This window comes from Geotrypetes seraphini, chromosome 7, assembly GCF_902459505.1.
Source record: "Geotrypetes seraphini chromosome 7, aGeoSer1.1, whole genome shotgun sequence".
NCBI lineage: Eukaryota > Metazoa > Chordata > Amphibia > Gymnophiona > Dermophiidae > Geotrypetes > Geotrypetes seraphini.
In genome coordinates, this window is record NC_047090.1 from 186,980,289 (window position 1) to 187,005,011 (window position 24,723).

General features: G+C 43.8%; 1 protein-coding gene across 1 annotated transcript in view; it reads right to left on the minus strand.

Moving 5' to 3' along the window:
* Positions 1-477: 477 nt before the first annotated feature.
* NRXN3 (neurexin 3) overlaps positions 478-24,723 on the minus strand; it is a 1,772,673-nt gene continuing 1,748,427 nt past the window's right edge. The window contains exon 23 of the mRNA XM_033952014.1: positions 478-3,672. Within this exon, the coding sequence (XP_033807905.1) occupies positions 2,747-3,672 (926 nt within the window). The 3' untranslated portion in view covers positions 478-2,746. The remainder of the gene's footprint in view (positions 3,673-24,723) is intronic.

Genomic DNA, 24,723 nt, shown 5'->3' on the forward strand with positions numbered 1-24,723 from the left:
GATGTCAGAGGGAAAGCCAACACCAGCGTGAGAAGCTACTTGTGCTGGTGAAGATTTAAAAGCGGTTTGGGGGGAAGGGAGGCAGTGAGTGTGGCGTGGGGGGCAGAGAGGAAGGTGCAGAGGAGTGCCACTGCCCCAGACGCCTCCTACCCTTGTTACGCCACTGCTCTTTTATTTTCAGTTTAAGAAGTTAGGCTCCTTGTCTCCTGCCTCATGTGTACTGGGCAATCTGAGTCCCACATGCTGCTCCTGTTACCATATACCTGCTCCAGGGCAAGAGCCAACAGCTGTCGACAAAACACATGAGAATGAGCTGGCTTGTGGGGAGAATTGCTGTTACAAAAGTGAGGGAACACAGCAACATAAGCTCACATCCTTTTAAATAAATGTACAGCAACATTGAGGGCTTTGGGAAGAACAATTTATTGCTAAGCATATCCTTGAACCAAAATGCAAATAAGAAAAAAAAACCCCCAAAACTTTAAGGAAAGAAGAAAAAGAAGGAATAGTAACAGCACAAGAACGTAAATGAGATGCATCGGGTTTTTGTATTTAAACCAAGAATACGATAAAAGCCCCCCCTACAGTCTGCACGTGGTCCTGAAAAGTTCTCCAATAGAAAGGTTCACAAAACGGAACAGAAAGGTTGCGTTTTAATCACCCTCAAATTAATAATAATAACAGTAATAATAAAGGGAAAATAAGGAAGCAGAAAATTGGTTTCACAAGACTTCAAGAACAGCGATCTTATACAGACATCGAGATATAATCAACCCCGCAGAGGTTTCAGCCAATTTAGCTGTCTAAAATCGTGCTTTCACAGCTGCTTTATGTTTGGAAAAATAAAACAATTTAAATAAAGAAAACTCATTCCACATATACTTTAGCTGCCCTGAGCTGCCAACCCTTTTCCTAGACATTGAGTCCAGGCCCGGAGAAGGTTGTCTCTTGGATGATGGAACGGACGACACTTCTTCAAAGCCCGAGTCATGCCAGACTTACAAACATCAGAAAGGGGAGGTCACAAACAGCTCATCTTCTGATTTACTTTCATTGTAATTGTTCTTTATTTTCTTAAAAAACAAAATCCTACATTTTTTTTACAATGTAGATATATCCCAGAGTCACAAACTCTTAATTTTGATTTTTTTTTTTGCTTTTCTTGGCCGACATATGTCCAATTCTTATCCTTTTTAAACGTGAATGAGAGGGGGGAAGGGGGTCCTAAGAAACTGCTGGTTCGACACTCTGTACAGTGAGGTTACAAGTCGGAAACCTCGTGAAAGGAGAATGAGGAACTCAAATGATAAGCAGTTTAACTAATACGAGTCCAGAAAATGTCATAAAATCTGTAAATAACATTTGATAATGTTTTCTGTATGGGTTTACGCTCTCAACGGGAGGCAACTGTGACAATGTGGAAAACTTTGAGCCCTCCTCGAGCTTTGGCCAGTAGAGAGCAAGTGGTGGCGCTCCCTGTCAACTCTACAAGGCGACTTGGATGGAAAGCTACTGCAGCAGTCAACCAGCAGACACACCATGATAAATAGATCTGTATAAATAACTCTATGTATATATCTGTATATATAGTATAATAAATTTCTCTTGTCAGCTTTTCATTCATTGTTTTGTCACAGCAGCTTTCTTAAATTGTTTTTATTGTCAGAAACGAAGAGAGATGGTTTGGTTTGGAGAGAAATGGAAACAGAGGCCTAGTAACAAACAGGATTCAAAATCAAATAATTAGTCATGAATAAAATAAATAAAAAAGATTCTTATGAAAACTAAAATCACCAAAACAACACATCTGTTGCTCTTAGCAAGTCTTCAATAACATATGTTTGGCGGTTGTGACTTTTACTGTCACGAGTTGAACTCCCCAAATCTTGCTTTCTCTCACATTTGCATAAAAAAAAAGAAATCAATTTCTTTGCATGCATTGCAACCAGTCACAAAACCAGAATGCAGAGAAATGGTCAGGTTAGCTTGACTTTTGCTCCCAGCGGGCTCTTCTCCTTCCACGCTAGTCCACTGAGACCTTCCAGGCCAGCGCCTAAGCTGCTGCCCTCCTGGACGCCAGCGCTCCCTACTCATCCAACCCTCCAGCCCAAACATTTGCTCTCATGGCAAAAGACAAGCAACGGACCACAGTGAAACCAGAATCTGACATTTGAATCTACATCAGGACTTTATAATCTAGAAAAGTCTTTTCTGTCATCCTTGAGGGCCACTTTCAGTGTGTCCAAACAAAAGGCCTTTTTTTTTTTTGAACCTAAATAAGACTTTACATCTTTGTCTTTCGTGAGTGCTAAAGTTACTGGACCACACATCTTATTTTCTATATTGTCCATTTAGGTGATGGTAGTGGTGTTTTTCTATTTTATTTTTTACTCAGAATGTTTGAATTAAATGTAAACCAAAAAGTACAGGACTGCAACACAGTTAACGCCGTGGGAAGGACTGGCTGGGAGTCAAGAAGTCACGAACAGTCGTATACTGCATTCTGTTTCAAGTTCCCATTGGCCTAGATGGGAACTTTAAGTCCGCTAAGTTGAGTGGCATTGATGCCACCTTGGCAAAGGTCTTTACTGTGCTTTATATTACAGCAGAGCACAGTTCACCGCCTCCAGTGTCAGTGGAAACTTTGGACAGCTGGGCTGTTCTGAACTGTCCACCTGTCCTATTGCAGGGCAGACCTGCCAGTCAGTTCCAGTTGCACAGTTAAAATGGAGCCGTGTTTTGGACTTTACACGTAATACTCTTTGTCCTTGTTTTTCGGTTTCTTATGACCGCCCTTGGCGCCCTGCTGCTTCTCTTTCACCAGGGTGCCATTGCTCTGCGCCGAGTTGCTGATATAATTCCGAGTCTCGTCCACCTGGTAGGAGCCCTCGTCCCGGTTCCTGTACTTGTACATGGCGTACAGGAGGATGAGGATGCAGAGGGCGGCCGCAGCCACAATGCCGACGACCATCCCTGTGGTGCTGCTGGACTCACGGACCACCTCCGAGGCCCCCGGAACCCGTCTGATCCCTGGCTCCGTGGGGTTTGCTGTGGGCACATTACGGAACATGGGGGAAGTTACTAGAGAATTCTTCGGCTTTGTCACGTCTAGCTCAGAGGCAGTGGGGAACGGTAGCAAGACTAGGTCAGGCTGGGGTTTGAGCTCACGGTTATTCAATTTGCCGGCTGGCAATTTGGATACCATCTTAGACGAGGACGAAGCTGTGGAGCGGATCAGCTCAGGGGGCAAAGATGTGGTAGTAGTCCTACCAATTTCGGAGCCTTTGTTAGGTCTAAAGTCCTTGAATTCCCACTTGGGCGCATGAGCTTTGTAGCCACCTTCGAAGACTGATGTGGAAAGACTCTTATCTGTTACCAAGGAGAAGGTGACGTAAAAATCTTCATCATCAGTAGGGGGCAGGTTAGAGTCAAAGGTTTCCCCTGAGCCATACCCAGATATCACCAAGCCATCATCATCACAAGCATCGCTGCCTTGGTCCAACAAGCAAGGTAACCCCGCCTCAGAGGCCATGGACAGGGAATCTTTGGTGGTCTCAATAATGGTGAGGAGGGAGCGAGAGGTAGAGGGGAGTGTAATGAAAGGTGGACGTGTGGCTCTAGGAGGGAGAGCTAAGGGATCTTCTACAAGGACAGGGATCACTAATTCACCTCCTGGGATTCAAAATGAAACAAAGAAGAAAAGAAGATTAGTAAGGACTTGTTGCTAGCATGTTCTAATCAAGTCATTCAGCTCATAGGCTTTGTCCACAAGGATGTCTTAGCAAGATACTTCTCTGCCACTCACACAGGTAACACCTATATACCCTGCCCCCTCTCCCTCTCCCTCAGCCAATCTGCCCTCTCCATTTATTCTTCCTCACACTGGGAGAGAAGAAATGGAGATCCTCCCAGATCGGACTTTTCTTCCGTGGGAAACAGCAGTGCCTCGGGCATTAGCTTGTTTGTACTCTCAAGTGATCACCACAGATAAACAGTGTATTTCGGCTGACTTTGCTGGCATTAGACTTACAGCAGAATTACTTTAATTAGAGGTCAAGTGGAGGCTGGGATTTTGCCATCTTGCTGATGCTGCCAACATCCCTTGCCTACTATGTCATGAAGATACAATCAACCGCCCTCGTTTAACTTCCTCAACAAAAACTTTTCTAAACAGCTTTAAATGAGTCATAATATTAGTCGGCCTCATTAAGGGAGAAAGGTCGGCAAAGACACCAGTCTCTACCCTGGCATGAAGGAACAGGGTGCCAAAGGCTAGAGTTCCGATTCACAAATGCCTATTTCAAAGCTGCATTTCATTCTCTCAATGTGTCCCGATTACATTTCAAGTGATCTTGTGACAACCCCCGAGCTGTGACTCTCCCCTTAGATCTGCTGAATTTATTGATTAAAAAGTCATAGTTTCCTGTACTCTGTTACTGGTCCATACAAAAGACGTCTACAATGCGAGATGCGAGTTGTTGTTTTTTTTTTTTTTTGCTGAGTTTTGTCAAATGCCGACTGCCCAGGTCTTGAACAAACACACCTTGGACACCACACTCCATTCACCTGATGTGAAAAAAATAGGCACAGTCATAAAAAAAGGTCAAAAGTCAGTTCTCTTTTCGAAAAGGGCATATTACGGGGTCCTTTTATTGAGGGGGAAAAGAGGCCTCAGCACGTCCTTACTTGGGTCTTTCCCAGCGCTAAGGCCATTTCATCTCATAGCCCGAAAACAGCCAACTTGCTATGTCGACCTTCTTATCCGTTCTGAGCTCGTTGGGGCAGGACGGGATATAAAACTAACCAAGTCAATCGATCATACGAAATCGATTTTCTGCCATTAATAGCCGTTTGCTAATGTTGCCCTTATCAAGGGCCATTAAAGAGGTTTAGCGCATGACACCTTCCTGCCACCTACTTTGTCAGCGATAAGGCTTCATGTGCTAACCAAGTACTAATCAATTAGCCAACACGCTAACTGATTAGCACCCACTCTGCACCCCCAGGCATGCCCCCACGTGATATGCATGTGCAGAGTGCCAAATTACTACGGGACACGTCGATGCATCCCACAGTAAGCCTTTTCATGCTGTGGTAAGCCTGCCCTAAACACTTATTCCAGCTTTTTACTAAGCTGGAATAAGTGTTTAGGGCAGGCTTACTTGGCAGTTATAATGGTGCATGGTTGTTTTTTGGGGGGAGGTTTTTTTTTGGGGGGGGGGGTGTAGCATCAAAAAGCATTACTGGTTGTTACTTGTAGATTTTTGAAAAATGTAACACATTCCTTGAAAAAGCTTGCATATTATGGCTACGTTTGAATATCGAGGACCTCATATCTAACACAACCCACCACTTACCTCGACTTCCGGAACAAACTTAAGACACACCTCTATTCTCTCTGGCCAACCTTCTATCCTCAATCTCTTCTCTCTAACAACCATAAGATCAGAATTAATATGTCATGTCAAGAACAGGATCTAATTCTTATTGTTAACCACGTTGATCCCTTGCAGAGAATTGCAGTATATAAGACCTTGAATTGTAATGGTGCAAACTAGGGCCTCCTTTGGTGGTGGACATGAGAGATAAAAGAGAAGGCCACAGCCGTTTCTAAACTCTACATGCCATAACATAACTCCTGCTTTTAAAATGCTATCCTGAAAACCTTAAAAGCATCTCTCAAGTGCTGAAGAGTCTGTCTCCTACCTAGGGCTACCGGATTTCCCCAGTTATGTCCTCCTTGTGAGGACATGTCCAGGGGTCTGGATGGCTTTTCAAAACCCGGCACTTTGTCCATGTTTTGAAAAGAATTTGCGTCGCATCCTTGCATGCGTGGATGCCTTTCTGCCCAACGAACAGGCAGCGGGGGCAGGGCTGCGCCGTAGTGGGGTGGGGATGGATGGAACTGGGTGGGCCTGGGGGCAGGTCTAGGGATCCAGATTTTACTAACGTAAAATCTGGTAACCCTACCCCTGTCAAATGGCTGTTGTTATGATGACATCATATCCAATATGGACCAATCAGATCCCGGGTACATGAGGTAATGAGTGACAGAGGTACAAGACAGCCTTGTGGGAGCAGCTTAGAGAATTCACGTGGGCTGCTTACATGCATTCTTTAGAACTGTGACCATTTCCTCTCTTCTCCCCTCTCTCCAGTTGGCACGCTGGCGGCCTCGACAAGAGATGGGTGGGAAGTCACCTCAGCACTGCGTTTCCTTTCCAACCCTGAGCCGAAGCTCCCACTTTTATCCCGCCAGTCAACAGACTTTGATCTCTGGCTGTCACTTTCTCGGACTGCTTTACCTTAGCTGCAAACAAGTGAGGGCCTCTTTTACGAGGCTATGTGGTGGCAAAATGCACACGATTGACCAATTAATAATGTGTGCTGACACAAAAACTTCATCCTAATGGGTGCTACAAATAACGGGAAGGGGAAAGGAGGTGCCAAGCCTCGAAGCAAAGCAAATCCAACAAGAAGAGGCACTGGAGATGTCAAATCCAGCCGAATGGTCAGAAATCCTTTATTCGCAGTTTGTATCAAAGTTTAAAACGAGCAAAGTTCCAAAAGACAAAGTCCCGACTAGGATCCAAGTTTCGGCGATACCATCGCCTTCCTCAGGGAACAGTTGTAAACGCATCTCTCCATCCAAAAGAAGCACCAAAACAAGTGAGGGCCTCTTTTACTAAGCTATGTTGTGGCAAAATGTCCACGATTGACCAATTAATAGTGTGTGCTGACACAAAAACTTCTTCATCCTAATGGCGGATAAAAATAAGGATCTGCCTTGCTCAGTATTCTGTGAATCAGGCTTCTGCACCCTTTTAACCGACTGATGAAATCCATGTACCCTTTTCCTAAACCATGTGTCTCCTCAGTTGTGTAGGAAGTAGGGTGGGGTGCGGTCTGAACCGGGCGCCATCTTGGTGGGGGCGCCAGCTTCCAAGTTACTCTTCTTCCCCACCCCCCACTACTGTATGCGCATCCCTTCCCTGCCCCCCATAGCGCTTTAACTTTCCCGGCGCGAGCAGCAACCCCAGCCTGTTGCTCGCACCAGCTCTTCCTCTGATGTCACTTCCTGGACCCGCCCCTAGGAAGTGATATCAGAGGAAGAGCCGACGCTGGCACGAGCGGCAGGTTGGGGATGCTGCTCATGCCGGGAACATGAAAGTGGTATGGGGGGAAGGGGCGTGAGCGCATGACAGGAGGGGGCGGGGAAGGCACGTATGGGGGTGGGGCGCTCATGTCCCGGGGTCTACTTACAGCTATATATGTCACTGTTAACACGTAACTGGAATTACGGCAGAACACAATCACAATCCCTGGAGAAGCGGAGACTCAGAGGAGACATGATAGAGACATATAAGATCATGAAGGGCATTGAGAATGTGGAGAGGTACAGATTCTTCAGCCTATGGGGAACTACAAGAACAAGAGGGCACTCGGAGAAACTAAAAGGAGACAATGCTAGGAAGTACTTCTTCACTCAGAGGGTGGTGGATATCTGGAATGCGCTTCCGGAGGGTGTGATAGGACAGAGTACTTTACAGGGTTTCAAAGAGAAATTGGATAAATTCTTGAAAGAAAAAGTTTTTGAAGGATATAGATAGGGAAGATATAGGATAAAGAAAGGGTACAGTTAGAAGGATATAGATAAGGAAGGAAAAAAAGGGATTGAAGGATATAAAGGATCACTTACAGGTCATGGACCTGACGGGCCACCGTGGGAGCGGACTGCTGGGCGCGAAGGACCTCTGGTCTGACCCAGCGGAGGCAAATGTTCTTACACCACCGACAACCATCCTAGTAACGGCCTTCAGTCTGTCCAGAAAGCTTCAGTAACTTGCCTAAGATTTCAAGACCCTTCTCTGCACCCTCTTTGACTTCTCCACATACCTCTTGGAAGTGCAGGGATGATGCTATGATGTTTCGATTGTTAATTAGGATTTAGGGACGTTAGGTCGTAAGCCCTCCTCAGCAGGGACACACAGAGTATACCTTCCCTTCAGTTTAGATTTGAAGAGGTGAGAAAATAAATCTGAAATCCAATTCCAAAATCCCCTCACTGTCTTTCAGCCTATTCTAGGATCAGCCCCCGTCCTGCCTCGAATGGGTTCTGTACCTGACCTGCAGACACAGCCTGCCTCAGGAGTCTTAATGCTTTGATCAATACAGTATATGTTGACTGAGTTAATCTCCACATCGTGGACAAATTTTGTAGTGATCATTCTGATTGATGTGTTCGGTGAATGACTCAATCATTATAATTTTATAAGATAGGACAGTCAACATATATTTATTTATTTATTTCGATTTCTATCCCGTTCTCCCAGAAGCTCAGAATGACAAGTAGACATTCACAATCGTTTGAAAACAGACTAGTTATGACAACAAATAGGTTACAGTAGACCAGTGTTTTTCAACTTTTTAGACCTATGGACCTGCAGAAATAAAATAATTATTCTGTGGACTGGCATCGGTCCGTGGACCGGCGGTTGAAGAACACTGGGCTAAGTCGTGGGCCAGACCCCGCCCATCTCTACCCAATCTCCACCCCAGACCGTATCCCCATAACAATACTAATTGCACCTTGCACGTTCCGTGCCTCATCTGGAAGCCTTCCCTCTGATGTTGCAACGTCAGAGAGAAGGCTTCCGGTTCAGGTGCAGGATGCCTGTAGGAGCCACTGCCCATGGCTTTGTGCACTGAATCAGTTAGGAAGAGGGAGCTGGCTCAAACATAACGCCGCATTGATCGTATCGATGACCGGTGGTTGAAGAAAACTGTTTTGGGCCTGATGCACGTGCTGGCCCTGTGGACCAGCAGGAAATTTCTGTGGACCGGCACTGGTCCATGGACCGGTGGTTGAAGAACACTGCAGTAGACAATAACAGAGCTTATTCTAGAGACCAGACTGGTCATAGCGAAGAGTACTAGGAGAAGTCTATTGAGGAGGCAGTTTTTAATGGCCCAATTGGCGGAAGAGGAAGGTCTTTACTGCTCTGTGGAAGGTCATTAGTGAGTCTAGCGACCTGATCTGTGTGGGTAGTCGGTTCCATAGCTGTGATAGGAAATGTCTGTAGGATCTTTTGTACGCCGTACTCATTCGGAGGGATCTCCCTGCGGGAATGCTGAGTCTTTGTTCTGCTTTGATTAAGACTCCTGAGGTAGGCCTTCGGCCCGAAACACGTACATGTCGAGTCTTCATAGAATAAAGATATTGAGTACTACCTGGTTGCCTTCTCTGTTTTCCTTGAGTATCTGCCTTGATAAGATAGAATCTCCTGTTGCTTTGTAACCTAAGAACAATGAGCCAGTGAGACCAGTATTTTGTCTCTGATGGTGGCCAACGTGGGTCAGTTTAAAGTACCCGGAAGATCCAAATGAGGACAACCATTCCTAGTTTTTACTCCAGCTGTAAAAGAGAGAATATCCATAGCCAACCTCACTAATAATTTTTAGTGGACTTATCCTGCACAAAACTTGACCAAACACATGTGGAACCCAGCTACATAATTTGCTTCAATCACAATTTCCTGCAACAAATTTAGCAGCTTAACAGTAGGTTGACTTGGTGCCCTTCTTCCCAAAGGATGTTCATTCTTCATTAAAAAGTAATTTGAATAATTTTGCGGAGACATCTGTTGCTGAGGAATGAGAAAACTGAAACGGAGGACCTCAATGAGTTCCGCTAACCTGTATAGTTCTTACTGTTCCCACTTTCCATACCCCTCTCAAGGTGACCTACAGCAGGGCCTTCTGCTTCCCCTCCCCCCCCAGGCATAGAAACCTTCTCTGCCACTGATGAGCAAAACTCTTGCCAACCTAGGCTGATGAGGGCAGCTCCTGAACGTGGGTCTTTGGAAAACAGATTTGCAAAAGGGAGACATGCCACAGTCTAATGGAGAGGGAAAAAATGGGGTCTTTAGTGATAAGCAAAATCAAATAGTCAATTAAGTGGGAAATTCAAGTCTCTGAAACGCATTTTAGATCTATTGAGAGGGGTTTCATAACATCCCTTTAGGTGATATTAGGATCAGAGTAGCCATCATTATTAATGCCACTCGCTGTGATTTTAATGTTCCATATGTGACATACAACTGCAGTAATAAGGTTGGCAGACTTTTAATCGCCTATCTACTGCATCTGAAGGGTCTTTAGTTTTTAAAAAGCTATGGTCTAATTCCTAGCATTGCTTCTGCATGCCATTAGAAACTGGAACGGTGCACTGGGGCAAAAGACCAGGAACGTTGTTTCTTTTTTGCATTAGCTACGTACGATGCAGACTGCTGACAGAGAACAGAAATCCACGGTCAGGCAGCTCACCTTGGCTCATATGACTGGAGGCTTCTCCTAGAATTGGTTTAGCAAAGTTCCGGATTGCTTTCATTCCTTGGATCAGCAGCTGTGAGGTCCTGGCACCAGCAGATGCTGCCCCACGGCAGTGCTTTGTGACAGCAGAAACTTTTCGGCACGGATACTTGCACGAGGAGACGAACCCTTTGCAGGGAATCGGGATGGCTGAGCGCCATCTCTGTGTTGAGAACAGCGGCATGCCTGAAAAAAGTTCACTCTTTCAACAGGCCTTTAAAAACCAGGCGTTTGGTTGACCCGGAGTGGACAGGTATCAGGACAGATCCATAGCAACACGTTAATTGAAAGCAGTACAGTGTTCCCAAAATTATTTTAGAAATCCAGGGTGAAAGTAAAAAATTTGAGCCTTAAAACCAAGCGATATAAATACACAGTGTTCCACTGTTTTGTGTTGCTAGATTATGTTACAGAATCTTGTTATGACTGAAAGGCTTGATTAGAATTAAAACATGGCTGTGTGTTGTGCCTTGTGGGTTATATGCAGGGCACACCCTCTCTATTTGCTGTATAATTAACTGTATAATATCTTGGGTTACAGATATTAGGGATTATTTACACAATGCCTATGGCCTGGCCGCCCTGAGTAGGCCTGTTCTTACTATTGGAAGCTAAGCAGGGTTGGGCCTGGGTTGGGTGTTAGACTCCTTAGTCCGTGTTTCAAGAGGGGTTGGGTGGGTCACCGACATTCCCGCAGAACCCTAGCGCTCAGCATGGGCCTCTCTGCCCAGTGGTGCGATGCGGTCAGGGTGCACTGAGGACAGTCTGCTCCGGTTGACAGTTGCACTGGGGGTAGGGGCTCTGTCCTTCTTCCCCCTCTGTGCACCCCCCCCCCCCCCGAGGGAGGGCAGTGGGAAGGTTCCGGAAGGAGGGTGCAGAGGCAGTTGTCTCCCTCGGCCCTGGTTAAAATGGTGAAGCTGCTGCCGGGGGTCTCTAACATGTGCTGCTGTGGGCGGCCAGTCTTCCCAGATGACCTAGACCCGGTCATGGCGCATCAACCCCAGAGGAAATGCATCTTGCGGAGGCCAGAGCCGCCTGGGAGGTGTTCCCTCCCTTCCCCCGTGCGAGGCAGGGTGGGAGGGATCTGCTGACCAGGGGCGCCCGGCTGCTGCTCGTCAGGTAGCCCGCCGGGTTGAATCTTCCGGGCAGACCGCATGGACCCCACATGTTTAGCTCTTATCTGGATGGGAGACCACCTGGGATTACCAGGTGTTGTAGGCCAAGGGGGCCGCATGTTGGGCAGAAGCAACATAGTGGAGCCATTTCTGTCCTCTGCCATGAAACATCACAGCGTGGATTCCTCACTGTGCGTGTTGCCAGGACTCAGTGGTGGATGCGTGGGACAGTCTCCTGGAAGGGATGGTGGAGGCAAAGACTGTGTCTGAATCCAAGAGAGCTTGGGATAGGCACGTGGGATCTCTTGGAGAGAGGAAGCGATAATGGTTACCGTGGATGGGCAGACTGGATGGGCATTTGGCCTTTATCTGTTTGTATATTTCATTTATACCGGTGTTTCTCCACTCAGTCCTGGAGGACCCCCTTGCCAGTTAGGTTTTCAGGATATACACATTGAATTTGCATACACTTGATTTGCATACACTGCCTCCATTATATGCAAATTTATTTCATGCATATTCATCGTGGATATTTTGACATCCTGATTAGCAAGGGGGTACTCCAGGACCGAGTTGAGAAACACTGGTTTTATACAGAAAGTAATAACAATCAGGTTCCAAGTTAATTCCCTATTTGATCTACCAACCATCGACCAGTATCTGGTTGTTTCATAAAAGTTATGCTATTGTATTCTTAGACAGTGGTTACAACGTATTTTCAGTTTTATAGGGTAGACCTTTGGTGGAGTCTAATTTAAGTTGCATCCCTCACTGAAGTTTGTGAAGAGCCAGGCTTCCACTTGTTTTCTGAAAGCGATGTATTCAGTAGTACTTTGAATCGGTGTGGAAAGAGAGTTCCAGACGTTGGCTGTTTGATAACGAAACGATTTGCAGTGGAAACTCATGTTTTATGCCTTTCAGTGATGGAAATGATTTCATTATGCAGTCAGAGTTGCGATGTTTAGCAGTTCTGCCTAATAATTTGGTGAATCGAGGAAAGCCAGCCAGAAAACTACGAAAATTAAGAATAGTACAGAACACGGCAGTTCGCTTGATATTCGGATTGAAGAAAAGCGACCACATCAACCCCTTCTATAGACTGTTACACTGGTTGCTAATGGAGGCGCGAATAATGCTCAAGTTTGCCTGTATTGGTTTCAAGCAGGTTTGGGGACTGGCGCCTTCCTACCTTCTACCACATTTCGTACTACATGACCCCACACGGCCAACCAGAAACCGTAACATATTTACATACCCAAAGATCACCGGCTGCAAATACAAATCCTTTTTGGACAGGTCCTTCATGTTCCAAGCAAGCAAACAGCAGTCCTGGCTGGGTAATTACATCAATGGAGCCAGGCTGACCTACGGCGCCTTTTGGAGAGTAATTAAAACCGTACTGTTTGACCGATTCATCTCCTAATCAGAAGCCTCACCAAATTTGTATTTTTCTTCTGTCTATTTCTTGTGTAATATGTTGTACCTTCACTATTTGCATTCTGTATTTCGCTGATTGTCCAACCCCCTTCAATGTGAACCACCTAGAAGTCATCTGACTATGGTAGTATAGAATAGAAGAATAAAGAACGTATCTATATAGGGTTTTAAAGGCTAGGCAGCATACTTTGAATTAAATCCGTTTTTCTATCGGGAGCCAGTGTAGCTCTCTGAGTAGTGGTGTGACATGGTCAAATTTTGATTTATAGAATATCAGTTTTGCTGCAGTGTTCTGTAATAGTTGAATTTTTTCATTATTTTGGGGGGAACTTTTGCTAGTAAGGCATTACAGTAGTCTAGGGTAGTAGTTTTTTTTTTGTTTTTTTTTTTCTCTCTCCTAAATTCTTTCTTTTACTTACCCTACTTTTTCAATCTTTGCCTACCTTTTTCTCCTCTATTCCACCCTTTTCCTTATCTTTTCTCTTCTTCAACTGATTCGTTTCAACTTATTTAGCCAACCGCTTTAATTAAAGCGATCCTACCCAATATGTCTTTCCCTACCCTCACTATTTCCCTCTCTTCTCCAGAATATGTAACTTCCCCCCCCCCTTCCCCTCATATCCTCACTTTCATGTTAGTCAAATTATGTCTTTAATGTTCACCCACTACATTTTATATTTTAAATTTTATCTTTTTTTCCTTTGTATAAATTGTATTGTGAACCGGCCAGATACTTGGTGATGGTCGGTATATTAAAAAGTTAATAAACTTGAAACTTGTAGTTAGGATGGTTGTCTGTACTAGTATTCTGAATTAATGCTGGTAAAAGAAGTGCCTGATGCATCTTAACTTCCAGGTTAGGTTTTGTAGAAGTGCTTCAAAATTTAGCAAGATGTCTGAAATGACTCTTAGAAGCTTTGAGGATTTTTCAATGTTGAAACTGACTCCATTCACCAGGTTGATAGTAGATGGGGTGAAGTGTGGGCCTGGCTGAGCCAAGGTAGTTTGGTTTTTTCTGTGTTTAATGTAAGGTAGTATTTTACCAACCACTGTTGTACTCTGGTGAGCTTGGTTAACATAAGAACATAAGAATTGGCTTACTGGGACAGACCGAAGGACCATCAAGTCCAGTCTCCTGTTTCCAACAGTGGCCAACCCAGGTCCCAAGTACCTGGCAGAAACCCAAAGAGTGGCAACATTCCAGAGCTGAGATTGTGAAGTCATAATGCCTCATTCCATCAATGCCTAAGAGCTAAAGTCATCAGTGATGTCACAATGGCTTGATTGTCCTAGACTTGGCTCACATAAGAACATAAAAATTGCCAGACTGAAACAGACCCTGTATCCTGTTTTCAACCGTGGCTAACCCAAGTTCCAAGTACCTGGCAGAAACCCATAGAGTAAAACAGATTTTATGCTGCTTATCCTAGAAATGAGCAGTGGGTTTCCATATGCCTTTTTTAAACTCCGCTAAGCTAACTGATTTCACTACATTCTCTGGTCAGGATTAGTAGTAGCAAGATATCTGCATAGGAGAAGAGCCATTCCCCAAGTCTTAGATCAATTGAATTTAAAGTATTCCTAAAGAGGTTGTAATAGCGGTGAGATCAGCAATCCTTGTGGTGGTGTCCAGTAGTTTGAGAAGGATCCATCTTGTAGGACTCTGTATTGTCTATTTGTTAAGAAGCCTTGGAATCATTTTAGTACAAGTTCAGAGATTCCCATTTCGGAAAGCCTATTCAGTAGCAAGGTGTGGAATGCCACAGAGACATAGTTGCTACTTGTTCTCCCTTATTTAACACATTGTAATAAAAAGGACCTTTTAGGCCTCTTTCTGTGTGGATAATAATGTGTTTGTGTTTTATGTTTACAGGGCTTGGTAGGTTTGGCAGGGTCTTTGTCACTTTTCCAGTCTGGTATTTATTTATGGTGCTTGCGGTTTTGTTAATGTATGGAAGGCAGTCCCCATGGTGGTTATTGCAGTTTCAGATCTAGCATTCTGGGGCAGTGGGTGGAACTAGGAGATATGGAGGGGTCAGTGGAGAGCTGTCCTTGAGTTTGGCAGAAATCCAGCATTTGTACTGTTTGTTTTTTTTTTTTTTTTTAATGTCCTGCCCACCCACTGTCTCCTATTGAACCCCCCCCCCCCCCCCCCCCGAAACAAAACAGCCTGGCTGGCAGGCAGGCAGGCAGGCAAAATATTGGCCAGCTGACAATTGAGGGCCATGCACAGGAAACACTCCAGAAAATAGAAACACAGAAACATGATGGCAGATAAAGGCCAAATGGCCCATCCGCAGCATCCACTATCTCCTCCTCTCCCTATTGGCTAAGGCTCTTAACATTTGCATCTCCTCTTCCTATTGGCTAAGGCTCTTTACACCTGCATTGTGATGTCATAGAGCTTTATGGTTATAGTAACATGATGGCAGATAAAGGCCAAATGGCCCATCCAGTCTGCCCATCCGCAGTAACCATTATCTCTTCCTCTCTCTGAGAGATCCCACTTGCCTATCCCAGGCCCTCTTGAATTCAGACACGGTCTCTGTCTCCACCACCTCTTCTGGGAGATTGTTCCATGCATCTACCACCCTTTTTGTAAAAAAAAGTATTTCTTTGGACTACTCCTGATCCTATTCCCTCTTAACCTCATTCCAATTGCCTAGAACCAGTTGCGCTAAAGGTAGAACAGTGGTTGGTGGCCTTTGAATTCAATTTGATGGTGCTGAGAAACATGCTGGAAACTGCGGCAACAGATTCAGTACACATTCACCAGTTTCATTAATACAACTGAGCTAATTTCCTTTTTTATTGGGTAAAAGAGATCTTCTGGTAATTATAGAAGTGGCCCATCAACATTTGTCAGTGGTCACTAAACAGATTAATATCAAAGCACGGCCCACCAGCACAATTTTCCTGGTGCCCTATACCAGTGGATGCCTCGCAGCTTCTAGCAGTCTTTCCTGTGGGCATCGAGAAGTTGTTTCCAGGCTTTTACTGAAAGCTCCATTACATTCCTCATTTGTTGTAGGATAGGACGAGGACATCACACCTGCTCTCTCTTACCAGGTTCTCAGTGACTAGAGCTGGGTTATGTAATGACGTCACTGATTTGTAAATACAATTATCATGAACTTTTGATATGACAAAAACATCACAGGACATCTAGAAGCATGGATTTCAAACACTACAGAATCTTACGATGGTTGTTTCATCTTACCTTCTCCCCAGGTACTTGTGCTCTTCAGGCATCTTCATTGTGGCAATCCTCCAATGGGATTACAAATGGCTACTAAAGAGTTACTTACATGTTGTCAGGAAAGTTATTCCTGAAGTACTTCACATTGGCTTCCAATTCACTTACGTATCTTATTGCTTTTGGAACGCTCTATGAGAGCCTGGGGGAACCACAGGATCCAGAGGCCAGATTATCGCCAAAACATCACAAAATAGGGGCTCGTCGTGACAAATCTGAAGTTCTAGTCTGAACTTCCCTGACACAATGTGTGGCCACAGATTTCTGTCTGGATCTCTCCGAATCTGTGTCATTTAAATGTGAACATTCTGGGTGGCTCTGCCAAATACCCTTCATGAAGAATCATAAAACAGCTCAGGGAGACCGCATGTTGCAAGCCAATCGAATCCATGGCCGTGTTTGAGAAGGGATATTTACAAATTGTTTGGGAATGAAACAGCTATAAATATCGTAAATCCCAATTGAATTATACAGTCACTAGTTCCAAATAGCAAAGACACGGCGATCTAACAATACGTCAGGGGTGGCTTAATCCAGCTCTCTGGACCATTTTGACCTAATGTCTGTGTAGGCAGACATCTGTAGGTTTATTCTAGTAGTAGGAAAGACTGAACTGTTAATCCTAGCATTTTTAGTTTGGGATCAGAGTTTGGCTTTCTCGTAGTCCAGGCTCAGCAGTTCAAAGCCCATTGTGCTATAATTGGGAGTGGGGGGGTAGCATATTTCAAACTCCTTTTTCTGGGCAATGAGTAGGTGTCCAGCCCTGTTTCCTGTGTAGAAAAAAAGAACCACAAGCTCCAAATGTTTTGCCCCTTATAGAGCCATTTTTCTCTTTGCTTCTGTTCTAATCACTTGAGAGTCTCAACAACCTTCTGGATCTTGAAGGCACCACTGCAACATTATAACCCTAAATTACTGTCTAGAAAAAGAACTTGTTTTCCATAACGACCACATAAGATGCTTCCTGACATCTGCTACAGGTGAACCCTTCCTGTTCTCACTCAAGAGTATATGGGCTTGAAGGAACCAAAGCTAAAAACCCAGAGAGGCAATGAAGCGAAAACAGAAGTTGGCTCAGCCTGTAGGAGAAATCTTGGAACCACTTGACAACTGCATTGTTGGCTGAGCATTTCATTAGAGCAGTGGTTTCAAAGTCTGTCCTGGGGGCTCCCAATTAGTAAGGTTTTTCAGGATATTTGCAGTCACTAAGTCCACTGCATACAAATTTCTCTCATGCATATTTATTTTGGATAGCTTAAAAACCCGACTGGCTCGGTGTCCCCCAAGACAGGTTTGTGAACCACTATAAGGCTTTGCAGTACCCCTGGGAAGCAGCAGAGAAGCCTCTCTTGACCCCCACATTTTATTAGCCAACACAGAAAATTAACAGTAAAAGACTGAAGCAAACACATTTCCACCCTCCCCAAATTAAATTGAAAAATAAAAAGTCACAAGCAAAAGGGAGGGCTAGCAAAAGACACACACCTTAACAAAGTCAATCTAGAAAAAGTGTTTCATTCACTTGAAAAGCAAAGCAAGAATAAGAATTGCAAAAAAAAAAAAAAATGGAAAGAAAACACATGCAAAAGCAAAAAGCCAAAATAAAAATTGCAATAAAAAAGTTATAAGGAAGCAATATACATAGAATTTATAGTTCACTTACATCAACAAATTGCCCGCATGTTTTTTTGGCATGAAAAAAATTTACAAAGAAAACCTGTGTAAGAATGCTCCGAGGCTAAGTAGATTTATCACATTCTTATGAGTTGAGGTTTTTTCCTTTTTTTTTTTTGCATTGCTTTAAAAAAAACTTTTTTTTTTTCTTCATTTTTTATGTTTATTGTTTTCTAGCAAAATGTTTATCTAGTTCTCATTTATCCATTATTGGAATTATATTAAACAAGGGGATGATACAGGGAAGGCAACACCACATCCATCCACACCACATAACATGAAAAGGAAATTATCTGAGCAATAGCAAAATTATTCAGTTTTTTTTTCTTTTTGTTTATTATTAGAATTTTTTTCCAATCTTTCTTTAAAATAATTTCAAAAACTGCATATATATATATATATGTATATAAAAAAACCTGTCCACTCATAACTTAAATTTACTTCACTGGATGTATCTACTGTTCTGTAGGTTCCATTGGCCATGTTTTATGTATATTTTTGGTTGACTTAGAATTGTGGGAATTTAGTTGATTTGCTTTTTGAATTTATTTGCTGAAATTTTTATGAATGGATGATTCCCCATAAATCTTGAAAGAGCTAAGGAAGAGAAGGAAGGGTGTGTGAAGGAAATGGGAAAGGAGAGGGAGGAGAAAGAAAGATGCCAATGAGGTTGAATTCATGGCTATACAACACGGGTGATGAGGAGGATGGGAGTGAGTGTAAAAAGCAGTTGCCATGTCCATGTGAGGGCATTACGAAGCGGTGTGGCGGCTTTTGAGCTTTTAGCTGTAAGGAAGGGGATGGGGCAATATACAAGAGAACAAATGAGCATAACCATGCCCCCCTACAAAATAAAAAAACAAAACTCTAGACACTTAATTTCACAAACCCTAAGCTGCAACTTCGTCACCATGCAATGATCACCAAAAAGAAACAATCACAAGTTTTAGAAAGAAAAAAAAGATAATAGAACACTGAACGTAACATAGGTTCATTATTTTGTTTTCTTTTTGTTTTTTGCTGTTGTCAAATTATTAAAACAGGTTTTGTTTTGTTTTTCTTCTACTAAAATATAAGCAAATAAAAAAGTTACACAGGGGGGGGGGGGAAATCTACCTCAAATTATAATATGTCTAGTACTAAATATCACAAAACAACAAAAAGAGAGAAAAAAGAAACAAAACTAATTTTCTGAAAGGCTGGAACAACAACTTCAGCTGCAGTCACAAGCACAACCTGTAAAATTGAGCCCAGGCTTGGAAGAGTCTGTTCCACCTAGGCCCAATTAGCAGATTACCAGATCTGGACTATGTCATGCTACCGTCTAAGTAGCCAAATGGCTACCGGAAGATCTCATCGATTCTTTTCAAGAAAGGGAGTGAACAGATTTTGTTGTGCTTTTGTCGTTTTGCTTAAAATAGAGTTGGTCGTTAACGCAAACCATATTATTAACAAAATATTCTGAAGCTGAAGTTGTTTTATTTTAGAAAGAGGCAGGGAGAAGTGGAAAAAAACAGCAATAAATTTTTAGAGATTTTTTATAAAAAATTTTTTACTTTGTGTGGGCATCTGTATGTGTGTGTGGTGAAAAGTGGCAGGGACAATACCCAAATATATTATTAGCAATGGAAAATAAATTATTACTATATCAGATGATACCGGCAGGAGGATAAAAAAAAAATACAGTCACTTCATTCACATTGGGGGGTGGGGGAACAAATCTTTGCTGTTGTCCAAAAAGAAAAAAAAAATGTGATACACATTTTTTAGAGATGAACAATCAGATGCACATGGTCAGAGAAACAGACAAGGATCAGCCCCAGAAAAATTTTAATTTTGGGCCCCAGCACCACCCCCCCCCCCCTTTTGGTCACCAAAAAGAAAAGAAGCAAAAAACATCAGTTACATTTTTTTTTTCATAAATCTTTTTTCGTTTATTTTATTGCTGTCTGGATGCACATCGTGAATCTACAGAGAAATTATTACAAGAAGTCGGCTGAGGGTGACAAACAGTTTACGGCAGGATATTAATGCATGCTTAAAGAAAGTTGCATTTAGGGAAAGCAGAAAAAAAAAAAAGCAGACCAGCAAGCTAAGACAACGGTGGGGTGTAAAAGGACACAAGCGAGGAGAGAAGAGATTGGGAAGGAGAGGAAAGGCTTTTCCAGTAGGGATAAAGTGCATTCTCACAGGGAACACACTGAGACAAGAACCATAGGTTTTCTAGGAAATGCATGGCATCCTCTGTATAACAGCGTCACTGGATACACAACCCAAATGGAATTTCCTACAATGTTTCAAGAGTTGGTCATGATGAAATGCCTTCCTGTGGGTGAACAGAGTTGCATAATACTGTACTGTACAACGCTGAAAGATAAACTTAAACCCCCCTTTTACTAAACCGCGATAGCGGTTTTTAGCGCAGGGAGTCGCGCAGAATGCTCCGCGCTGCTCCCGACACTCATAGGAACTCTATGAGCATCGCTGGCAGCATGGAGCATTCAGCGCGGCTCCCTGCGCTAAAAACTGCTATCGCGGTTTAGTAAAAAGGGGGGAGGGGATAGATTACTAAGACTTTACGAAGCATTTAGCGCAAGTTTTTAGCACGCACTCTCTGCGCCAATGGCTACTGTGCATTAACAGGTTAATTGCTGAGCGCAGGATGGGCAAAGATTGGATATGGACGGCAAACTACACATTGTGCAAGGTGATTAGCGGGTGATGTCAAATGCGCAGTTGGGGCAGATTCTCAAAATGGCACCTAAAACAGTAGGCACATTAGCATAGTAACTGGGGGGGGGGTGCGATCTGCCCCAGGTGCAGTCTTTGTAAAGGGCACAGGTACCCATCACCCTCTCTGCCCCCCTCCTTCCCGCCCCCTGCCGCGTGCGGGCGCTCCTTCCTTTCCCTCGTACCTTTTAAATTATCCTGTGCGGGCAACATTACAAATTTGCTGCCCGCATCGGTGTCGCCTATCTCTGAGCCCCGCGCCTAGAAGTGATGTCAGAGGGATAGCTGACAGGGCGCGGGCAGCAAATTCGTAATGTTGCTCTCACCTGGAAAATTAAAAAAGGTACAGGGGAAGGGAAGGTGTGCGCATGTGTGTGTGTGTGTGGGGGGCACACGCTCGACGAGAGGGATCAGGAAGTAGCGGGAGGGAGCGAAGAGGGCGGGGGAGGGGCGCCACTTGCCCTCACTGCGTCACTGGGTAGCCGCCTAGAAAAAGGGCGTCTGCCGCGCGTCAGTCATGCTTACATCCCACTTTGAGAATCGCGGCTACCAGTACCTCACAAAAAACGTAGGCCAGCGTTTTAAAGGTCTATATTCCCGGCACTTAAATGCATCAGAGAATCGCGCATAGTGGCGCCAAGTGACGCCTAAGTACTGCGTCAACCTTAAACATACCTACTTCCGTGTTAGGCATCGCTAGGCGCCGGTCCCGGAAGTTGCCTAAGTGCCACCTCATTTTAAAAAAATTGTTTTTTTCATCGGCTTCTAATGGCATGTTTGCTCGCGTAACTTAGGCGCACCCATTTAGACCAGCTAAAACCAGGCGCTTAAGTTGTGCCTGGATTGGGCGTATTCTGTAATGATGTTCCCAACACCGTTTCACGCCTACCTTTTAGAAAAGCCCGTTACCCGCCCCCTGACCACACCCACTTCTCAAATTTGCATACTGCAGCAGGTGCATACTTTTTATAGAATCAAGCTTTCCAAGTTCTGCACATAACTTTTAATAAGCCAATGAGTACCAATTAGCATCAATTATGCTAATTATTCCATACCAATGCAAATAATCCCAGAGGGTAAAATAATAATACAATGCTAACAACCTCTCTATTCCAATTTAAAGTAGTGGGAAACAAGTTTCAAGTTTATTACAAAAAAATTTATACCGCTTAATCTAATTTCTAAGCGGTGTACAGAAATTAAAAGTATCTTAAGAACAAATTAAAATTAAATTACTAAACAGAACCAGGTTAGGTTAGTAAACACATACGAACATATATATTAACTACAAACAATTCGGGAAGAAGGGCGAGAACTACAATCTTAATGAAAAGGAGCACAATTAAGGGAAAACCAATAGGTAAGGGTAAAAGGCTATAAAACTGGTTTTAGTCCTTAAAAGGACAGTTGTTATCCAAAAGCATCTTGGAACAAGAATGTTTTTAATTTTGCTTTAAATTGCTTTAGTACGGATTCGATTCGCACATGATTAGGCAGCGAATTCCAGAGAGAGGGTGCTGTGACGGCGAAATTGTTGAATCTCAGCGTATTGATTAGTTTTAATGATGGTACCACAAGGGGATTCTGCGATGTGGAAGAGGTCCAATGACCCCTAGAACGTAACCTAAAATATTTAAACGTTAATAGTTGTACCCTCAGTGCAAAAGTAAAAGCTATCGTCCTTTGCAGGCTCTGAAGAAGGGAATAATCTTGAAACGGGGCACAGTTGAGCCACATTACCTGGCACTGAACATGCCAGGAAAATCTCAGGGAGAGCTGCCAATTTCAGGAACGTTATGAACGTGAGGAGTGCCAGAGATAAGTATTGTCAACTCGCTGCTTTGAGCACTTACTTAATTTAGCGGATTTCAATATTGGATTGTTTAAATATTGATCACAGAAACACTTAGGGCTCCTTTTATCAAGGCGCGGTAGGGGGGGGGTTTAACGTGCGGAATACCGCGCGTTAAACCGCCTGCCGCGCTAGCCGCTAACGCCTCCACCGACGAGGCGTTAGTATTTTGGCTTGCCGCGGGGGTTAGCGCGTGATGAAATGTCCGACGCGCTAACCCCCGTAGCACCTTTTTAGCCCCACGCTAGCCGAAAAACTACCGCCTGCTCGTAAAAGGAACCCTTAGTGGGTTCACGATTATTATTTAAAAGCACAAGAGGTACGCCTGTGATGGTGGTTTTCCTAAGTCCCGAGAGCTTTTACTTTTTGCACTCAAGGTACATCTATTAAAATGTAAATATTTTAGGTTAAGCTATAGGGGTTATTGGACCTCTTTGACAATACAGTCTTTGTTACCCACTACTTTAAATTGGAATAGAGAGGTTGTTGGCATTGAATTGCTAATTATTGGCATCGATTAGGCCAATTAATCGAGTTGTATGCGCAAATCAGCTGTGCTCAGTGCAATATATAGAATTTTTTTTTTTTGGGGGGGGGGGGGTAGTGTTCTTATGGAGCAGTGGCATGCGGTGAGGTCTTTCAGGGGATTCAGTGAATATCCAGCTCTACAGCACTGCTTTTTTTTTTTTTTTTTTTTTAAATTTCCGTGTTTACTTTTTCTTTGATTTGTTGAGTAGATAGCCTGCTCAACCAGTAGAACTCCACAAAAAAAAAAAGAAAAAAAATAGAAATAAACAAACAAAAGGAAAAAAAGCAGGGCTCTTGGGCTGGGGATTCTCCAAACCCCCTGAAGGCCCTGACACTGCAGATCTGAATTTGATTGGCTGAGCAACATCTTCCTGTTGCCTGCTCAACCAATCACATTCAGAGCAGGGCACTCAGGGCGAATCCCCTGAAAGCCCCGACTGCACGCCACTGCTACGGAATTGCTGTACTGAATCTTCACGTCCGACTCCAGCTCCAACTCCGACTCCTCCTAATCTTAAGCTTTAAATGTTTTTGTTCTAAATGAAAATGCTGGTAGAGGACAAAGATTTACCCTACACTGAAGCTGGAGATGGAATTGGTACCAACCCAAATTTGCTTCTGACTCCGCAGCCCTGGGCACAAGAGCATCTCAAGAGGTGGCAAGAGGTGCATCCATGATAATTGCACTTGACGTTAACATACAGTAGGGAACTTGTCTGTGTGGCAACTTCAGGGGCAATGCTGGACCTGCCCCAGCAACCATTACACTTTACTAAAGATGCTGCTAGGAAAGATATGGAAGCCTTTGAAGCCTGAAATAGAGAACGGCATGGGGACAAATTTGTCCCCATTTCCCCAGGAACTCAATTTCCCCATCCTGTCCCCGTGGGTTTTGTCATTGTCCCTATCCCATTCCTATAATCTCTGCCTTAACTGTACAAGCCTCGAACACTTATGAGTTTAAAGTGTTTGAGGCTCGTGGAGATGAGGACGGAGCTTAGGCATTGGTGGAATGAGGCATTATGACATCACAATCTGAGCTCTAGAATGTTGCTACTTATGATGTTACAGTGTTTGAGGCTTGTGCAGATGAGGACGGAACTTAGGCATTGGTGGAATGAGGCATTATGACATCACAATCTGAGCTCTAGAATGTTGCTACTTATGATGTTACAGTGTTTGAGGCTTGTGCAGATGAGGATGGAACTTAGGCATTGGTGGAATGAAGCATTATGACATCACAATCTGAGCTCTAGAATGTTGCTACTTATGATGTTACAGTGTTTGAGGCTTGTGCAGATGAGGATGGAACTTAGGCATTGGTGGAATGAGGCATTATGACATCACAATCTGAGCTCTAGAATATTGCTACTTATGATGTTACAGTGTTTGAGGCTTGTGCAGATGAGGACGGAGCTTAGGCATTGGTGGAATGAGGCATTATGACATCACAATCTGAGCTCTAGAATGTTGCTACTTAGGATTTGAAAGCGTCTGAGGCTCGTGGAGATGAGGACGGAGCTTAAGCATTGGTGGAATGAGGTATTATGACATCACAATCTGAGCTCTAGAATTTTGCTATTTATGATTTGAAAGTGTTTGAGGCTTGTGTAGATGAGGACGGAAAATGAGATTCTGTGGGGACGGAGCTTGTAGGAATGGGGCAGGGACAGGAAAAGGACTCATCTGGTTGGGATGGGAAAATGAGTTCCTGCGGGGACGGGGAAAAATGTGTCCCCGTGTCATTCTGTAACCCGAAA